The sequence below is a fragment of the Podarcis gaigeae genome (assembly GCF_964106915.1).
Source record: "Podarcis gaigeae genome assembly, chromosome: 4".
Taxonomy (NCBI): Eukaryota; Metazoa; Chordata; class Lepidosauria; order Squamata; family Lacertidae; genus Podarcis; species Podarcis gaigeae.
The window spans coordinates 24,694,850-24,715,327 of record NC_139677.1 but is presented as its reverse complement, the minus strand read 5'-3'; the positions used below and the strand labels follow the sequence as shown (position 1 = coordinate 24,715,327).

The 20,478-nt window shown below is 39.7% G+C and overlaps 2 protein-coding genes across 11 annotated transcripts in view; one reads left to right on the top strand and one right to left on the bottom strand.

The window, feature by feature from the left end:
* The window catches only part of GGACT (gamma-glutamylamine cyclotransferase), a 48,716-nt gene extending 35,377 nt beyond the window's left edge, over nucleotides 1-13,339 (top strand). For 2 of the 9 annotated variants that reach the window (XR_014563413.1, XR_014563415.1), the window contains exons 4-5: nucleotides 6,571-6,727; nucleotides 12,424-13,339. The gene's annotated coding sequence lies outside the window, so the exon portion shown is untranslated. Of the gene's footprint in view, nucleotides 1-628; nucleotides 755-5,734; nucleotides 5,838-5,965; nucleotides 6,146-6,570; nucleotides 6,728-12,423 lie in introns of those variants that run through there. The other 7 variants (XR_014563412.1, XR_014563414.1, XR_014563419.1 and 4 more) reach the window with 6 other exon arrangements.
* The window catches only part of PCCA (propionyl-CoA carboxylase subunit alpha), a 236,867-nt gene that overhangs the window by 16,766 nt on the left and 199,623 nt on the right, over nucleotides 1-20,478 (bottom strand). For both annotated transcript variants that reach the window (XM_083735288.1, XM_083735287.1), the window contains exon 22: nucleotides 1,054-1,194. In XM_083735288.1, the coding sequence (XP_083591414.1) occupies nucleotides 1,054-1,194 (141 nt within the window). The remainder of the gene's footprint in view (nucleotides 1-1,053; nucleotides 1,195-20,478) is intronic.

Sequence of the window (20,478 nt, the reverse complement as noted above, 5' to 3'; positions counted from 1 at the left end):
TAAAATATGTACGTATGTATGCACACAGACACAAAGTAGTTTTTCTTAAAACACAGCAAAAACATGGAATATGGAAATAGAATATTAAATTAGAAAGATAATATTAAGCATGACATCCATGATGCATAGAGCATATAAAATCATCTCTCAGTTCATAGGTCTCATATTGATCCTTTGGATATTAAGGCATATTAAGAAACAGATCCATCATCTGATAAGTATTATGCAGACCTACTTCAATGCACCTTTCTCCAGTCTTTCTCCAGCAACTTTACTTACTCTTTCTGCCCATAGATGTAAATATTAAGGCTCCAATTTTTACTTCACTGATTACGCAAGCAGGGGCCAACTGTAATCAGTGCAACTGAGAATTAAGCAGCACACCTTCATTTTTATTTCAACTCTTTTGGTTCTGGTGCATTTCTATAAAACTGAATGAATAATTAAAGATGACCTTTCTTGTGCTAACATAAAATTATAGCATAATATTAAAGTTAAAGTCAAGAGGATGCATGTGTTTTTATTACGACTAGCAGCAGCTAGCAACTGAAAGGCTCGGAGTCAGGTCAGACGGGGGGGAAAGTGTTTATCACGATGAATGTAATTTTTTTTCCTCGTCAATATCTAGGACAATATGCCTTTGAAATGAATTGATCATAAAGGTTGCCTTCATCCCTGTAGTGATTTCAGCTGAGTTCCCCCACATCCAAATCAAGTTCCATGCACATTCCCTATATACAGCAGTCTCCCTAAAGTAAGTTGACCTGTTTTTTCAAGAGTAACCAGAGCGTGGGAAACTTGATATATTACATTGCAGCAAGCTAAGTTTGCAAACGAGTAGCCACATGACAGGAAACCAAAACCAGCGTGGCTCCCGTACGAGTATAGATGTAGGATACTCATGTTTGTAAACATGTACTTGCCACATTCGCAAGTGCACATACCGAAACATCTTCAGGCAAGACCAAAAAAGAAGTGTGCAAATTGTCCCTGATTCTCCAGTGAGGAATATTCTTAGCTGGAACAGATACAAAGGGCAAGGAATGCTCTTACCATGTCTCCAGGCTTTACAGAAACTGCCACCACTGCTCCAGGCATGGGCGATCTCAGGATGCTGGAGGTATCCTCCACCACTTTCTCTGGCATGTGCTTGCTGAGTTCCGCAGCAAGCTTGGTCAGGATACGTAACTTGTACTTGGGGCAGGAGAGAACAGAATGAAGATAAATGTCACAAAAGCAAATAATTTTTATTTTATTTTATTTATATACCACCCTTCATCAAAAGATATCAGGGCAGTTCACAAGGTAGTATCAAACAAGTGTCAAACCGTAAATTTATTAACTAATCAAAGAAGTACAAAATATATATAGTCATTTATAGGGACATGTTTCTATCTAGCATATGCTGTATACATGGTTTGGAAATGGACAGGACTTTCTTTTTCCTACGTATTGAAAACAATATGTGGAGGAAATTAACCGATTTTGTTAAAAAAAAAATCAGTTAAAAGCACTGATGTAAGATGTTTTTTAAACATCTGTAAGATGAAAAATAAGGCTTACACATCTAAAAGGAGAACACTTTGTTTAAATCCTTATGCTTTAATATTTCTATTTTATTAAAGATCTTATGAAGTACAATCCAGCATTTGCTTGCAACCTAGCCTTGAATTGGCACATCGCAAACTATATCTTTACAGATGTTCACCAACTGGAAATATTTTGTAATTTCTCTACCTACCCACACCCTCCTCCCTCTACAATGCATAAGTTACTATCTAAAATAAATAAGACCAGTTATGTGGCTGACTTTTTGAAAGCGGCTTGGAAACAAATCTCTCCACCTGCTGCCTATCATGCTTTGAAACTATAGCGATGTAAAACGTAGGGATAAATTGATGGAATCAATTCCAAATAAATACCGCAGTAAGAGAACAAAACTCAACCAGGTAAATAGCCGCACTTGAAAACATTAAACACAATGAATTATGGGTTTGATCTTTCTCTACACATGAGTGGCAACAACAACAGAAGGGCCACACAGTCCCCCTCCCCCACTTTCCAGTCCAGGATTTTTCTATGAAGTCCACAGGATTCTGAGAATCCAAGCTTCCATTTTAAAAAGAAGCATCGAAAAATAGCAAAAGTAGACACTATCTTGAATAAGTAACAGTCGGGGGGCGGGGGGAGAGAATCCAGTGTAATTTGCAAAGTTGTTTGTTTCTGGGGGTTTTTTTTTCTAATTTACCCCCAAACTACCAGAAAAACACTATTTTAAAAGTGGAGGGGGTGATTAAAATTATTATTAGCTTTTAGAAGCTATTTTTACTCAGCATATCAACAAAAGCTTTTTCACATCAGGTTTCTTTGGTTTTGTTTTAATCAGAAAATATTGTTCATGCTCTGCAGCCACATCAGTTTTCTTTGGTTTGGCATAAGGCTTACCCAAGAGCAGAGACACTGCACTCGGAAATCCAGCAGATGGCAGCAGGTCTCTGTGAGAAATTTGTTCCTCTTTGACCATCAATGGACAAAAGAGGAACAAACATGCTCCTATCACTAGTTTAACCAGCTGTGTTGATAATAAATGTTACAGTTAGAATTGCACTTATGATAATCTAATTTGCATCCAGATCAGCCAGCAGCAGTATGTCAGCTTTTGGATCTTTTAAAATTGAACTTTCACTATTAAAGCAGAATTCTTAGCACTTTGCAGCTTATCGTGCAAATACTGTCAAATCATGTTACCAGCTTTGGTAACCTATGGCAGTGTAGTTTAAACATAGGAGCTTCAGGGAGTTTTCTACACTGATCCATCTGCTGTGGAATTCCTGCACGCTGGCGATGGTTCTGGGATGGGCTTTAGTGCACATGATCAAAGCAAATCAAACTGACTTTTTGTACATGTGTAAGTATATCAATATGTGTAACTATCATGTGCATTTTTCTGCCTGACTTTAAGATACTGCCTCTTTCAAATACTAAAGCCTAGCAGTGTAAACACCTTAGAAGCTGCACAATCATCAAGTACAAGTTGCGGTTCCTGCGTTGCAGGGGGCTGGACTAGATAACCCTTGGGGTACTTTCCAACGCTATAATTCTATGATACAAGAGGGGAAAGGGGCAAACCATCTTTAAGACAACATGTCCATCTTTTCCCCAATTTACTCAATACAGAACACCGGGGTTCGGAAGAGTTTAGTTAAAAAACAACCACCAAGTTATGGTGGACAAGAAGGCAATATAAACAAACTGCCTTTTGTTCTTCAACTGAATGGACTGAAGTCTCATTCACTTTTTGATTGCCTAAATATTAGAATATCCAGTGTGAAGGTAAATGGGAGCTAATAATGAGAGGTCAAGTATCCTAGCCATTTTGAACACAATCAACCAGGAACTTGGCCTGGAATCAGACCTACTTAAATTAAATGGTAGCTGTAGATCCATGCTCCCAATTGGTTCCTGTTCATTTCAGCGAAGCTTCTACACATCTTCCTAAATCAGTGATACACTGCTTTTCTAATCTGATCAAGGCTATATATTGCATTCACAAGGAGAGAGAAAAAGTTAACACCCGGGGCTGCAAGGCTCTAGAACCAATCCAGAAAATATAGCTTCTTACAGAGAATGTAGAACAAGATACACCTAACAAACCCCATCAGCGGAAGCCCTGCACAAGGACTTCCACTTGCGCAACGGAGCTTTTCCTCCTCCCCTCCCTTTGTTCTCCCCAAATTTCCTCTGTGGGTCAGGAGACAACACCCCCCCCCCATAGCATGCAGGGGAAGGGAGGAGAGAACATTCCATCTGGCAAGGTAGTGTGGTTGTGCAGATGGAACATTTGTAATAGTGCAATGTTGACATATACCCCACAGTATAGGCCAGGCGTGTCCAAAGTCCGTTTCGGGGGCCTAATCTGGCCCACCAGTCGGTTTAATCCGGCCCCTGTGGCAGGTTATTTCCTGTGGTAAAATCCAGGGGGGGAAAAGCTCAACAACTTCAATCCCCCCAAAAAGCTCAGCAACTTCAATCCTAAAAGGGCAACAACTTTGGTCGGCCCTCACGTATGTTCACTTCATCAAACCTGGCCCTCTTTGAAAAAAAGTTTGGACACCCCTAGTATAGGTTCTTCTGGGTATAAAGCCAAGCAACAATAGCTTTACACAGAAATAATATGTGAATATACTAAGCTGAGCAACCAGGTGGTTGCAAGCGTGTTGGGTCTGATGTTTTATCATGTTTTTAATATTTTGTTGGGAGCTGCCCAGAGTGGCTGGGGAAACCCAGCCAGATGGGCAGGGTATAAATAATAAATGATGATGATGATGATCCAAAGAAATGGACAAAGCCTTTCCAACAGAGTTTACTGATACCACATCATACATCATAATTAAGGGTCAATATGTGCTTTCCTCATATACGATTGCTGTCACTTGGAAAAGGAGATGGTCACTGCTAGAGCCTGCATGAAAATTTATTAACACTGTTTTAATGTTGTAAAATGATCACTGACCTGCAGGGAAAGAAACATTTCGCTCACCCCCTCTACACACCAAACCAAACAACTAGTGGTTGGGCTAGTTTAAAATTAGTGCTGTGATTCTTCCTTTCCTGCCCCAAGGTAGCTTTGAAAAAGTTGTACACTAGGCTCTCCCAAGGCAGACAGCTAGGGTGCTTCCAGATGGGAGCTTAATGTAAGCAGCAAGTTTTCTTTTCTTTTTTAAAGCTGGTTGGGTTTTCCCTGGAAAGGGTAAATGCAGATAAGGTTGTGATGGGGATATGGGTGGGCATTTTGATAGCTTCAATGTTGTGTTGATGCTGCAAAAAAACTTGAATGCATGAGGATCCTAAAAATAAACTCCCTAGCACCCAGAAACCTATTTGGGGTGTGTGCAGTACTAGCGAAAACCAAAGGGGCCTGAACTACGTAGACTGCTATCAAAATTCGGCTCAAGTAGCCCACCATATTGTTTTCCAATGGTATTTTAACTATTCCCATCTTCAGGCTCACAACAGACATTGTTCTGTAAGCTGTGGTTTACATTTTCTTTTCTTTTCTTTTTTTTCAAAAAGAAGGATTATTGGGTTCCTATTATAAATGGCCCAAATGGCTACACTCTGGAATCTTTCTTTCAGACAAAAAGCAACAGCCTTGTTATATGTTTGCAACTAAGGAGTTTGATGTGTTTTGATGGCAAATGTTGCCAGAAGAATTGCTATAACCAGTGACAGGCCAAATAGCAACAACTTTTGCATATTTCTTTGCTCTTGTCTGTATATTCTGCCATCAAAACGTACAAGTGTCTGCTGGTTTTTAAAGGATATGATCCTTCAGTGAAATTACAGGGCAAATAAAAGCTTTTGCTCCTATTAAAATTCGTCTGAGTCACATGGCAAGGCAGAAAAAGCTATCTGGGTATACATTCTGCTGTCAATCTAATAAACATTCTGTGCAGAGGGTCTATTTATCAAAAGATAAATTGTAGTTAAAAGTCCTTAATTAAACCTATGGGGGAATATAATTACATCAAATTGCACAGTTTCAGTATTCATAGCAAATACCGTCTACACATACTTTTGAAAATAAAATTAAATAAAAACTTGAATCTTAGGAGGAAAAAAATCCTTCCTTCTCCAGATTGACAATAGATATTCCATTTTTTGCTATGTATTGTGAATGGTACAATTAGCTTCTGCTTAGATTCAGAGAGATTTATGTTTTTACATTGCCCAGGTTCAGAATCAAATTTCATGTCTTTTCAAAACAGTCAAGCTTGTGGCCCTGTGAATAGTTCAAGTTTTCCAAATGAATCTACAATCAAGAGGAGGCTCTACAGGTAGAGGTAGAATTAGCGAGTAAACTGTCCCAATTGTTGTGCAATAAAAGCGTTCTTCTCTTCATCACCCATCACAGGCCGTTCCAAGCATTCCACTTTTACTATTTTAATATTTTCCTATCTTCTAGATTCCTTTCTCTGCAGGGCTCCTGCTTTGCTTGGAATGAGATGTGAGAGTCAGTAAGCCAAATGCTTTCAAATGCAGGCCTTTGTTATTGATGAGCTGTTCCCTTTCCTTTTGTATTTGTTTATTGTTCTTTAGTCTGTTTGGAGGGGGGGGAGAACTGAGCTATTGTAATCAAAAAGTTTTTTTAAAAAAGCAAACTTCTCCGGAAAGGGCCTTTGGGAGCACAGTTGAGAACAAATGACCCCTGTGAACATAGGATCACGAAGTAATACAGAAAAGGGTTCCCTTTTTATAAGTTCTGATGGAAGCTTCCCCCCTCCAAAAAAACATTCCTTTGTAAAATAGTTTCTCAACGTTGAGAAACAGCCTGACCAAGGGGTGCCTGCGAGCTGCAGAACACACACCAAGGATGTTAACATGTGGACTGGTTTGATGAGAAGCGTAAAGCACTTTGGAAGAGCAAAACAACTGAACAATGCCTGGCTCCGAAACAAAGATGACTGGAAGCTTGCAAATATCACCAAATTGCCATCATTCCGTTTTTACTATAACTGGAAAGTGACAAAGCTTTACATAAATAAAATGGAGGCTTTTTTCTTTGTGAAGGTGAGTGGCTGTGTAAGGAATCCCAGAGTTAGAAGGGACCCTGAGGATCATCTAGTCCAACCCCCTTGCAATGCAGGAATATGAGGAGTGAACCTGCAACCTCGCTGTTATCAGCACCACACTCTAACCAACTGAGCTATCAAAGCAATTGCAGAAGGTAAGACCAGTAAGGTCTGCCAAAAGCAGACTACCTCTCAAAACCTTAAATGAAGCATATCCTATAATATTGCAGAGGCCAAATTTGCCAATCACAATCCACTTGATTAAAAAAAATTGGATCTGAGACTCACAGATCCCCCTGGTTTTAAAAAAAATATTTTCCAGCCCAACTTTGGGTGCCAGGGACTGTACCAGAAACCTTTTGTAAGAAAACTATTCCTGCTAAAACTATTGCCTATGCTTCTTGGGGTAGTTGTATTAGTCTGTTGCACTAAAAATAAGAATAATTTTTAAAAGTCAACTAGCACATTAAGACTAAGGGTTGGGATTAGGGTTAGCATAAGGCAGGCATAGGCAAACGCAGCCCTCCAGATGTTTTGGGACTACAACTCCCATCATTCCTAGCTAACAGGACCAGTGGTCAGGGATGGTGGGAACTGTAGTCCCAAAACAGCTGGAGGGCTGAGTTTGCCTATGCCTGGCATAAGGGCTGAATCCAATGAAGTGACTGTACATGTGGAATGATTTGTGGCTCCCCAGTCTGTTCTGGAAGGCTGGGAAAACCTTCAGAACAGATTTGGAGGTGCAAGAGATGAAAGGGGTCATTCTGTTGCATGAGCAGAACTTGTCCCACCTGTGCAATGGCTTTGTTGGATACAGCCCTAATGTATTTCATTGCAGCCTAATCTTTCATAGGCAAGAGTCTTCTTCAAGAGATTCATGTTCCTCTTAAAGCTAAAGCAACAGAGTAGAACTTCTTTATTAGTTCCAACGCAACTGCTCCAGGCTTGCGTCTCTTTTTGAAATTCCTTTACCTGTGACCTGTGGATAACAATAAATGTATCTAGTCCATAAAATGTTGTGCACCAATGAATATGTTAGCCCACAATGTTTTTAATGTGTAACAAGATTATTTGTGTTACAACTGTTTAAGCAATGTAAGTCCAGAGATAAACTCCACCTTGATAATTTTTTAATGTTTTAAAAACAAGTTTTTTTGAGTGGTCAGTGTTTAAAGTCCCAAGTTGCATTCATCTTGCAGTATAAAGTGGAAGATCTTTTGTGGATCCATAGATTTATTTATTTTTCTATTTCATAAGCTCTTTAAGTAACAACAAATGGATGACAATTGCAAGTACATTAAGGCAAGCATGAGTTTTTTTGTTTTGTTTACTAACAACATGCAAAAGAAGCATTACAAATTAGATCATTCACTTGGGCAGAAGCAAACAACATGGTCTCTCCTGATGGCTATGCTAGCTGGGCCTGATGGGAGAGGAGTCCAAGGAAACCTGAGTAGCACCATGCTAGCTACCCCTGCTCTAGGTGAAAACTGAAAATTATCCCTATGCAAAGGATCCTAATTTGCAAAGGAAAAAATTCCAATTCAAAACTTTCAGGAAAGCCATATCATTCCAAGTGACACCCATTCTTACTGGCTCAAAATACTCATAGGCATCATAAATGTATTGATTCGCTGCCACCTAGGCACTGAAATTAGTGCATTAACCCTGTAATCTTCATCATCATTACTCAGAAGTTCCTCTAAATTCAGTGCAACTTACTAAGTGCATCTTTAATAAGGGTGCTTGCTTATGTCTAAAGTTTAAATTCTCATAGAGCATGAGATCTCTTTATACATCAAAGTTCTCCTCATATATTGGGTTAAAAACAGTCAATTGTCTCCCATCCCTCAGCATTATGGATTCTGGAAACGTTTTTTGGGGGGAAATTTCTGTGATCATGGCAGTTTAAAAAATGCACTGCTTAGTCAACAAATTCGAGTTTGACTTTTATAATGGAGTTCCCAGTTCCTACATTATTAGCATGTCTCTGGTAGACAAATGACTTGTAGTGCAGTTGTGCCACAATAATCCCTGGTTTAAGTGGGAGAAACAAATCCCTTATGTAATAAAAAAAAACACCCCGTGGCAATACAAAAGGGATCCCTAAAAACTGAATATTTAATGGATGAGGGATAGAAAGGAGAATGTCACCACTTCTCTAGTACAGGTCCTAGCAACACAAACTTAATTAAAATAGCAATTAATGTTGCTCACACTTCCCACCTTTAAATCCACCATGTAATATATAACACTCTAGTGGGGGGAAAAAACTTCCCAATAAAGATTAAAGCCTCACAAAACAGATTCCTTCCACTTTAGGTTAAGGTTGAGCAGTCAGAGTCAAAAGCATACAGAAATAAAGCTTGTAGCTGTCCTCCTTGTGTGGAGTTACAACACAGCCGGACAAGGTAAAATGAACAGATAACAGTTAGAAAGCTGTCTGAATAGCAGAGCTCTGTACATCTGCAGTCACTGGAGCAGCCTGTTAGCATAATGCTTTGACAACTCCATCAGCGCAGTCTCAAGGTAGCTGTCAATCAGGATGCATCATTTAATACAACCGCACTCGGAGGATTTTCCTCCTATAAACCACATGACAGCGTAACTACAGCTCTATTTACACCGGGCGTCTACTTCTGTTTACAAGGCTCTCGTAATTAGAAAGCATGCAACAGGCAGCAATATTATTTGGATCTCCACTTTGCCAGGCTGCCATGCAAAGTGTGATCTTGCTTCACAGAGTCATGCTAAATGACAAAAGCTCTATTTTTCTTCAGCCTCTGTGCTCAGACAGCACTTCATTTGCAGCTATCTATAATTAGATTAATGGTGTAGTACAGCACAAAGCAGGCCCACTTCACATCAGATAGCATATGAATTAGGACAAACACTTATTTCAATTCCAGGCAGAGAAAGCAGTGACTGGGGTATTTAGCATACCCTTTATGGTGGAATGAGATGTTAATTGTGTACCATTTACCTCTAAACTGCTTGCTTGTTGTATAAATCACTGGGCTAATTGATGTAGAGATAGAAACGTAGCCACAGGCAAGAAATCAAGGGAATGAGAGCTGAAGATGGTGAATAAAGGATTATCCGGCAAAACTACATGGAGATGAGGTTCCTTTGAAACCTGCTCATGAACTGAAGACTTCTTGAAAAACTACAAAAAAGTGCCACACTGATGTGTTGAGAAAGAGTTTACCTCATGGCTTAGAAGCAGTATCTTTAAAGGGAGGGGGTGGACTTCCACAGAGAACTAAATTAAGACATGTGTTCAATGATTTCTGGCAGAGTGGACGTGCTAGTCTGTTGTAGCAAAACCAACAAAGAATCCTGTGGCACATTAAAGGCTAATGGTTTTATTGTGGTATAAGCTTTCATGGACTATAGCCCACTTTATCAGGTGCGCGAAGAAGGCTGCTGCCTACGAAAAATGGTTTTTCTTTAAGCCACCGCAGGTAGAATATTGTAGGCAAAACTGAGCTTGGGTTAGGAAATTAAAAAATAAAAATAAATGTAATAGCTAAACTTTAAAGCAATGCTCACAAAGTTAAGAAATGCAAGTGCTTCCCCAAACAGAAATACAAATTCCTGTGTTGACTAGAATTAAGGATATCCCAACATCTACAAAACTCTCAACCTGGGCAGGAACAAACCGGACTGTTAAAATACTAACAGCTCAAAGCAAAAATATTATTTGAAAATAGGATAATGTAGTGTGGGGAGACTAAGGGGAAGCAATACACCAGGACTTTGGTATACCACATCTCAGAAAGGCCTATCACCTACAGATTGACTGTAGAAGAATGCATGATTATCATAATGTCTGAGGGGAGGAGTGTTTCCTCATATATTTTGCCTGCCCAATCTTTATGTTTGTAGTAGAACACACACACGGCTTTACAACATTAGCCAAACAAAATTTTCCTACTTCAAGACTGTAGGGGGGGGGGGTACATGTAAAGAGAGGGGAAATACATGTAAAACTAAATGAAATGTTGAGCTTAATCATGTGATAGCATTTGGACATCTAAAATAAATTCCTTGATTTTTTCTCCAACTTCAAATCCATATTTTGGTCTAAACAAGAGATAGGATTCGCTTCATTGTTAAATGCATTATGTTATGTTGCTTAATAATAAAGTAGCAGAAACAGCATATGTGAACCAAGTACCTAATGATATCATAGCTGCAAATGTTAACCCTTGGTCTTCAGCATGGCGTAGGTAAACACCTGACCTAGGTTGGGCCACACAAGTACTGTCAGCACTGCAAAGGGGAGCAGGGAACACACTATTCGTGTAAAGCGATTTAAAACCACTGTAGCTATCAAGAAAATTCCCAAGAAATTGTCGTTTTCGGCAGGTCTGAGTTTGAAAGAGATTAAGAGTCTTTTCATTCAACTACAGTTCCAAGGATCTTTGGCTGAAACTCAGGCATGGCCATTTGTAGCCTAAGTATGGCTGAAGAAAGAGAACAAGAGGAGCATTCCAGATCAGGCCTGAGCAACTAGTAACCTAGTATAGTGGTACCTCAGGTTAAGTACTTAATTCGTTCCGGAGGTCCATACTTAATCTGAAACTGTTCTTAACCTGAAGCACCACTTTAGCTAATGGGGCCTCCTGCTGCTGCTGCACCGCCGGAGCACGATTTCTGTTCTCAAACTGAAGCAAAGTTCTTAACCTGAAGCACTATTTCTGGGTTAGCGGAGTCTGTAACCTGAAGCATATGTAACCTGCAGCATATGTAACCTGAGGTACCACTGTAAAGTAAATGGAGTCTGCTAGCTATGTGTCTAGGGGTACTACAACTACTACTACTACTAACAACAACAACAATTATTATTTTTATAGCCTGCACATCTGGCTGGGTTGCCCAAGCCACTCTGCAATCTTCTAGTTCTGCTGGCTGTGTGGGGTTGTAAAAATGAAAATTTTTTGGGGGGGTTGTCACACATCTGACATTCAACTTAGAAGAAAAAGCAACTGAAGATAAGGTATTAAACAAATTAACTGAACCTCATGCTGTAGACTGAGGGTAAAGCAAGGGGCCCACATCTGGAACAATGGAAAGCCACTGTTTTAAATGATGTGCCTAGAGTTGCACAATAAGATTTCTGGCCCCCACTACAGGGAAGCACACTGAGCAAACAAGAGCATTGCTGTACAATACTTCAAAAGAGCAAATTCAATACTGTGGTCACAAGAATAGACTACTTCATCTGTCAGGCGTATTTTCTAACCCAAATAGCCTCCAGCATCCGATTTCAGTTAGCTTTAGAAGGGAAAAGTGAATGTGTTTTTTTAGGCAGCAACACCCTTCCTCTCAAAAGTACATTACATGGATTATGACATCATGGCGACAGTTTTCCTCCCTTATGTCTTATGAACACAGAGATAGTGAAAAACTTGATGAAAATATTGGAAAATTCCTACACAATGTGCCTTTTGTACCACATAAAAAGAGCCCTGCGACATCAGATCAAGTACCCATCACCCACAGCCTCTTGTTTGCAATAGGGACCAGCCAAATATTTCAGGGAATCCCTAAAGTATGGCACACAAGCAACATCTCTCCTTTGTTTGCTCCCAAGGGCCACCATCACATCTTACGGCAGTGAATTCCACAAATAAATAATACATTCTGTCAAGGGGGTTTATGTGCGGTTGCATTTGGGCTGAATCGACTACCAATTAATTTAATTAGAATACCTTCCCTTGGTACTGAAATTTCTCCCCCTCTACTTTCCCCTCATCATTCATCCATTTTTATACCTGTATCATGTTTACTTTGCTATCTTTTGTCTAAACTAAAAAGTCACAAATGATTTACTTTATTCAAATAGGATCACAAAGGCCTGAATGAACAGGTATGTCTTGACCTGATGAAGAAAGACTGACTGATGCAACTCCGAAGAGGGAGTTCCACAAACAAGATGACACCAGAGAAAAGACCCTAACTTGAGTCACTGCAGGAGGGGCCACACCCATTTGCAGAACCATAAGAAGGACCTCCCATACAGATCACAAAGGCTTGGTCTTTTACTTATGGAGAGCACGCTCCAACTTCTAGATCGTATCTCTAGTCTTCTCTGCACTTTTCTAGCTCTATTTTGAGTTAGGCTGACCATACTAAGTGTTCCAAATATGACCCTGCCACAGATTTATACAGTTTATACAAACTTTACAGTACTGGTGGTTTCATTTTCTTGCACATCAAGCTAACTTCAGGATTGAAGTTGTACACTTAGGATTTCTTTTTTTTTAAAAAAATGTGAATAGTGTAGCACTTAGTTTCACCAAATCTCATTTGCCCATCTGTTGACTATTCATTCAGTTTAGAGAAATCTTTCGGAGAGTTTTGCTCTCTGCTTCAGTTTCCACCACCTTAAATAATGTGCTATCGTCTGAAAATGTGGCCACCTCTTTGCCTCTAGGTTTCAATAGCAATGATTCTAAAATACTTAGGAGACCTAATACAGATGCTTTTAGGGAACTGCTGTTGCTCAGCGGTATGGCACGCATTTTGTATATACAATGACCCAAGTGCGATTCCCGGTATCTCCAGGTAGGACTAGGACAGACTCATGCCTAAAACTACAGCCACTCTATACACAAAACAGACTGGATCAAGGCTCTGACCTGGGATGAAGCAGGTTCCTATGTTTTCTCCATTGTCAAAAGTGTGTATTTGCTTCAGTGCTCTGCTTCTTATTCTGTAATTAGTTACCAAGCCATTAAAGGACTTGATTTTTTACCATAGTTAAGTTTCATTCTTTGTCTTTGGTGAAGGATTTAGCTGGAAGCTTTTTTGGAAACTGTAATTTGTGTCTGTCAGATCACCGCGGTCTACCATGTTATTTGCACCCTCCAAGAATTTTAAAAGGTCTAGAAGCAGCCCAATGAAGGACAGAGATATGAAGTTTATTAACAAAAGAGCACTAATGGGCATTGCTGTACATGCTGAACCTGCAATTTCTTGATGCGTAGCAATTATTGTTATTGCAAGACACCAGTTTAATACCCAACTAATTTCAGTAGCTCCTCCCAGACGTATCCCACTGTCCCAGGGTCGACATGCAATAAAGGAAGGAATCCTCCTGTGTCTACCATGACACTCAAGTGCAATGGTTAAGGTTTTGTTCACCATGCTAATAAAGAGTGGTACATAATCCACTTTTATCATTAGCAAAGCTGACGATTCCAAAGAAACGTAAGCTATAGCTGCACAACCAAAGGGACTCATGAAATGGAAACAAATAGCAGCAGAAATGAACTATGTTGACTACTTGGAAATAACACCTCCCAAGTGTGCAGCTAGTTGACACGAATGGAAATGCATGGAGGAAAAAGAGCTGTGAAGCTGTGTAACAGCCCTGTTCCTAATCATTAATCACTTTTTTTCCCTCATGACCATTTAAACTAGCCCATTACAGCCTGCAGCAATAGGGTAACACTCCCATCACTTGCATGTCAGCAATGCTGGTGTTAACAGGAGAAAATATATGGTTTGTTCACTTAGGCTCAAGTCCCACAGCATTTGCTACCTTTAATTGAAAAAGGCAGTTAAACATGAAGTAAATCATTCCATTAGTTTAAGCTGTTTGATAACATCCAATTGATAGTGTCAATATGTTATGCTGACACAATTCATCACTTTAATCGCTCCTGGGCCTATGTATGGAGGAGAGTGGTTGTGAATGAAACACCTGGGTTTCTCTTTCTAGTTTGATAAAAGAAAATGTCAACGAGGACAACTTTTTCACGAAATAAGCCTGCCAATGTAATTAGTAATATTAGACATTCCAACTTCTAACAGGTTTTATTCTAAATATGTTAGTTAATCGGAGGGCAAATTCGGAAGGACTGAATCATGCAGGACCCTGACACAGGTTACACACACTGGGGGGCACGAGAGGGTGACCCGGAGGCCTGTACATCCTTCACTCCTCCCACACACAACCCGGGCAATGCAACCTTCCAATGCAAATTGTGCAGGCCCAGCTTGTGTGAGCCACTCACCCCCTTTTCATGATGAATTAATTGTGCAAGGAAGGCATATAGTACAGTGCATATACAAATATACCAGGGCTGTTCTAAACTAGCTGTCAGATGCCAAGAATCAGAGGCGGATTTAGGGCATTGCGACTGGTTCCACCACACTGGGTTCCGAGCCTAGGGGGCACCACAGGGCATCGCAGCTATGACGTGTGAATTGAGCGGAATGGAAGTCGAGAGGCGGGATGGGCACCAAATTTTGGCCTAGCATAGGGCACCAGTGGAATTTGAAACACTAAAGTCTGCCCTTGCAGTAATTCCTGGTTGGGGAAGGGCGAGACACCATACGCCTCTGGAAGGAAGACGAAGACTAGCTGCCATGGCATGCGCAAGTGAACAGATATAATGAATTTGCCTCAGATAACTCATGGCGATATGTTAATGCACCACCTCCAACAAACCTTATGTCCAAGATCATGTGAATTGGCTATGACCAGATAATACAGACTCAATTCTGCAAAAAAAAACAAAAAAAAAACCACCCTCCAACAACAACACAAAAAATGTACTGTACAAATCACTTGGCTATGAAATATAAAATGTACTATGAGACACTGGATAAAAGTTGATAAAAGACTGTAAAACACTTTGGCAGATTTGAAATGACATTACAAAAAATGATGCACGGGGTAGGTCAGATGAGAGTTCAGTGTGCCGAGCCTTTATGTAGCACAGGAAAATAGGCTGCACCCTGCCAATAAAGACAAAATGTACAGGCAAAATTTGAGTCTCATATTGAATCTGGTTAGCATTCTCTTTAGTACTTTAGCAGCAAGATGCTTCCATTTCTAATTATCATCAAAAAAGTGAAAATTTGCTATATACTTTTCAATATCATTGTTGCACAATGGTTTTACATGAAGAAATAGCAATAACAGCCAATTACACAGGAGTATATTAGAGAATTCAGATGTTTGGCTTGAAATGAACCAGGAAACCTGAACTCTCTTATTAAGAATAGGCAGCTTTCATAGTTGGATCATCAAAAATGCATATGCAACATGGGAGAAATTTCTGTTGAACTTTACATAGTTTGGCTACTGCATGTTGTTCCTTGCTTAATCTACCGTATTTTTTGCTCCATAAGATGCACCTGACCATAAGACGCACCTAGTTTTTAGAGGAGGAAAACAAGAAAAAAAATATTCTGAATCAAATGTTGTACTGAACTATTTAATAAACTACCGGCATATCAGAATAATATTTCAACCATGTAAAGTGAACAGCAGTCAACAGTAGCATTAAGAACCATCATCACTGTCATTAACAAAGGAAGAGAGACTTTAAGGTTCGAGTTCTCTTCTAGTCTTCTGTGAACCCCAAGAACTCATCAGTGCTAGAGTCAGAATTTATGAAGCTCAGTTGCTCACAATCACTGACATCACTTTCTTCGCTATCTTCATATAAGATACCATCGTTTTTTTCCATCCAAAGCAAAATGCCACATTTTTTGAATGACTGTACAACGATTTCCTCCTTCACTGAGGGCCATGATGTTTTCCCCCATTCACAAACTTGAGTGATAGTGGGCCTCTTCATTCGTCCAGTAGGTGTCAGATCATGATTACCAGCAGCCATCCATTTGTTTTACTCTTCTCGCAAAAAAGACCTTAAATGGCTTGTTGATGGAAACATCTAGAGGTTGCAACTGACTGGTAAGACCTCCAGGAATTACAGCTACATGAGTCTTCACTTCTTTAAAGCACTTTTTTGTAGTTTCGTTAATATGTGCTCTAAACTGGTCAAGTACTAATAAGGCATTTTTTTTCAAAAACCCTCCAGGACCACACTTTTTCAACCCATACTCTCATTCCATTTTCTTCCTTCCATCCTTTCTCATGAACATGTACAACTCCTCTTGGAATCACTTCTTTTGGAAATGTTTTCCTTTTGAAAATTAACATGGGTGGCAATTTGGTGCCGTCTGCACAGCAAGACAACACAACCGTGTAATGGGTTTTCTCATGTCCGGAGGTTTTCACGGCGATAGTTTTGGCACCTTGCAGATCAACAGTCCTATTAGATGGCACATCAAAGGGACTTCATCCATATTCCCAATCTGGCCAATTTCAAACCCATTTCTCTTCCTAACATCAATTAGAAATTTATGAAAAGACAGAATCTTGGATTCATATTATTCCAGCATTTTTGTGTGCAGTTCTAGTTTTGGTGCGCATAGCAAGGCCACATCGCCCCATAAACCTGTAGCACCATGATGGTGATCCAGTAAAACAATGAATGCCTTTCTCTACAGTAACGCGTTTGGCTTCATATATTATCATTTTAGTAAAGACTGAGAAGCCATTATTCCAGTGGTTTGTGATCCATTCTTTCATGGCCACGTCCAGCTGCGGCCACTTTGCAGCATTTCTACAAAAAGTGTGCTTACTTTTATCTGCTTTTTGCAGCTGATCCTCCTGTTTCCTCCACTCTCACCATTTTTTTCCAGTTGGAGGTGGCCCAAAATGTCTCTCCGCTGCTCTGTTTCCATGCTCCTTAGCATATTTTACTACCTCTAGTTTAAAAGGAATCTTATATGCTAGTCTTTTCTGCTTTATCATCCTTGTATGTAGAATGCAGAATCCCTTCGCCCACACGAGCCTCGCCCCAAGGGGGCTGTGCGAGCGCCCATCCCAATAGGGCGGCCAAGCGCGGGGGCGGAGGGATTACACAGCTCCTGCTGTGCTTGCTTTACACCCATGTAAGCGGCTCCTTTCCCACTTTGCTACTTTAAAGTGAGCCACGGAGGAGGGACGGATGGGAACCATGGCTCCCGCCCATCCCTCCTCCACGCAGCATTCGCTTCATAAGACGCACAGACATTTCCCCTTACTTTTTTGGAGGAAAAAAGTGCATCTTATGGAGCGAAAAATACGGTATATGTTCATATATACACAATTATTTATGAACCAAACTCAAACATTTAATTTTTTTTTTACTTTTGGGGGAAGATTACATAAAGTTGCAAATATAAGTGCATTTGTAACAAGAGAGTTTTCAACTCTTTTCTTCCCTGCTGAGCCAGTCTCTAAATTGAAGCTCTTTCTGCCAAGCATTTCACATTAAATTATGGAGTTTTCTCAAGGGCTAAAGAAAACAGTTATTAAGAGTGTGAGCTTTGGCCGTTATTTCACAAGTGAGTTAACCTCCATCCTCAGGGCAATATTTTGCAGCTGTTGTTTGAAGTGAGTCAGATTTTTGTTTTTGTTTTCCAATTAGACTTAATTTTAGTGTATAACACAGCTACAAACACAGTGCACAGAGCGGCAACCTATTTTCAGGGAGTCATCTTCCCCTCCCTGCTCCAGGTAATTAGAAAATTACATCTGATCATCTGATATTGATTTGGTCAACCAAAACTGGAAACGTCTGGGAGGTTGGGCAGTAAGGAAAAGGCTGGCATTTCAGTATTTAATTGAATATGAGATATGTTTATGTATTCTGAACCAACAAACAAAAATATAAGGCCAAGAATCGGTTCTGATTTATGCATTAATGCTTTTCTAATGCATTTATTATTTGTTTTACTGTATGGCATTTTAACATGTATTTGTCTGCATATTTTTTAATATTTTACATAAATGAAATGCTATCAATTTTCACATCCTTCACAGTTCAGCTGACTGATAAGTCTAGGAAGCAATAACAATTTGAGACCTGACACCCATCATCTTAGTGTTGAGCAGGCTAGGAGTTATTATTATATGAACACATGCTACTTGCACAGTTTAGGAGAGGATCTTTGAGCAAGTCATGACAACCCGATATATCATTATAGACTATGTGCATGCAAGGAATATTTTGCTTATTTATTTCTTACATTTATATATCAGAATAATTTTAAGTGATTTACAAAAGATAACCATTCCTGCCATATCCATATAACAACACTAAAACACAATAGTACCATATAGTACACTAAAATCCTAAAAAGACAAAGCAGCACTTTAATTACCTCAAGAGTCCTCTACTTCAAGAGAGGAGACCTACATAGGAACTGTATCTCTCAGGAGCAGTGCTGGCAATGCCACAAAATCCTATTGGATGTGGCAAATTGCTCTTATCAAGAAAGAGTAAGTTTACTCTGAGTTTTAAAAAGCTAACTTGAAACACTTTGTTTGTGGATTGAACTTGCCTCATGATATCAAATAATTCCTGACGTTTAAATAATCAGTAGCGTATAATTAAATAACTACTCAAACTCAATTAATTTATCCTCTGCTCCACTTAGTTTAAAGATGGGATCAATATTATTTACCCTACCTGACAAACCTGTCTCCAGGCTTCACACAAGATTGATTCAACACCAGCAGGTAGTTATCAATTAATGTATTTTGCAGCAGAAAATGAACACAATCAATATTCAAAAAACACATGCTTTGCAGAATAGGAATAGTTACTGAAGTGAGTACTGAGTTTTACTCAAAAATCTCCTTCTATGAAGTTCATTGACCCTTTGCATTGCAGCATTTCTGCTAAAGATAATAAGATTACAGTGATACCTTCTTTGCCTGCTAAGAACATTGTTCTGGGGTGGGGAACAATCTGGTTCTGCTGGAAGTATTCTAGTACAGTGGTACCTCGGGTTAAGAACTTAATTCGTTCTGGAGGTCCGTTCTTAACCTGAAACTGTTCTTAACCTGAAGACCACTTTAGCTAATGGGGCCTCCTGCTGCCGCACGATTTCTGTTCTCATCCTGAAGCAAAGTTCTTAACCCAAGGTACTATTTCTGGGTTAACCCAAGGTACTATTTCTGGGTTAGCGGAGTCTGTAACCTGAAGCATCTGTAACCCGAGGTACCACTATATAGGTGGTGAAGCCCAAGAAAACCCCAACACACTTGCAGCCTTTTGTCACACCAAACATAATCACAACACAACAGGATCAGAAAGCCTATTAGTGTTTGTTTATATGCTCACAAAGTTGTTCAACTCCAAGTCCCATCAGCCTCAGCAAGAACGGGCAATGCTCAGGGATGATGGGAGTTGTAGTTCAGTAACATATGGATGACCATAGATTTTCCAACTCCTAAGTTTACACAAAATTTAACAATAGTATATAGGAATGTTTATAGGGTTGTATCCATGTGAAGTCAAAGAGCAATAGTTGAGAATTAACAAAAATGTTATTGTCAACGGTTTGTAATCCTATGCTACTGATCATTTATTGAATGGATCTGGATACTACTATATAAATGAATATTTTTATCTAGTTATGACGAAGATTTGCATAATCACACTCATTGGGAACCAAACCACAGAAAATAATTCCTCATGCTGAGGGATGCTTTTGGATCGTGTTTCCTCCAGTGTTAGAAACTCAGCTATATAAGCTAATTGCCGAATGGCACCTTAAACCTAGGTTGTGGTCACCACACTAGAAGGTCGGCGTGATTTGCCCCCCACTGAATTTTTTTATTAGTATTACTATATTTCAGTTCTACACTACTTTATATTTTAAAGAAAAAATATCAAAGTGGTTTACAACACATTAAAACATCAAATACAACAATCCAGAATAAAACCAAGTTCAAGGAAAATATTTCAAGTGGCCTTCATGTCAATATAAAGGCACTCCTACACAGACACACCAAGCACTCCTGCTTTTTTAAAAATAGGCTCCCCCACATCAGGTAAATATAAATTTGGCTCTACACCTATTCAGAGAATGGTGAGAGCTGGGTCGAGACAGCAGCCAGAACCAAGGGGCACAAGGCAACAGGAAGAACCTAGAGTTTGGAGGGCTTCTCCAACAAATATCAGTAAGGTAAAGGGTAAAGGGACCCCTGACCACTACGTCCAGTCGTGGCTGACTCTGGGGTGGCGGCGCTCATCTCGCTTTA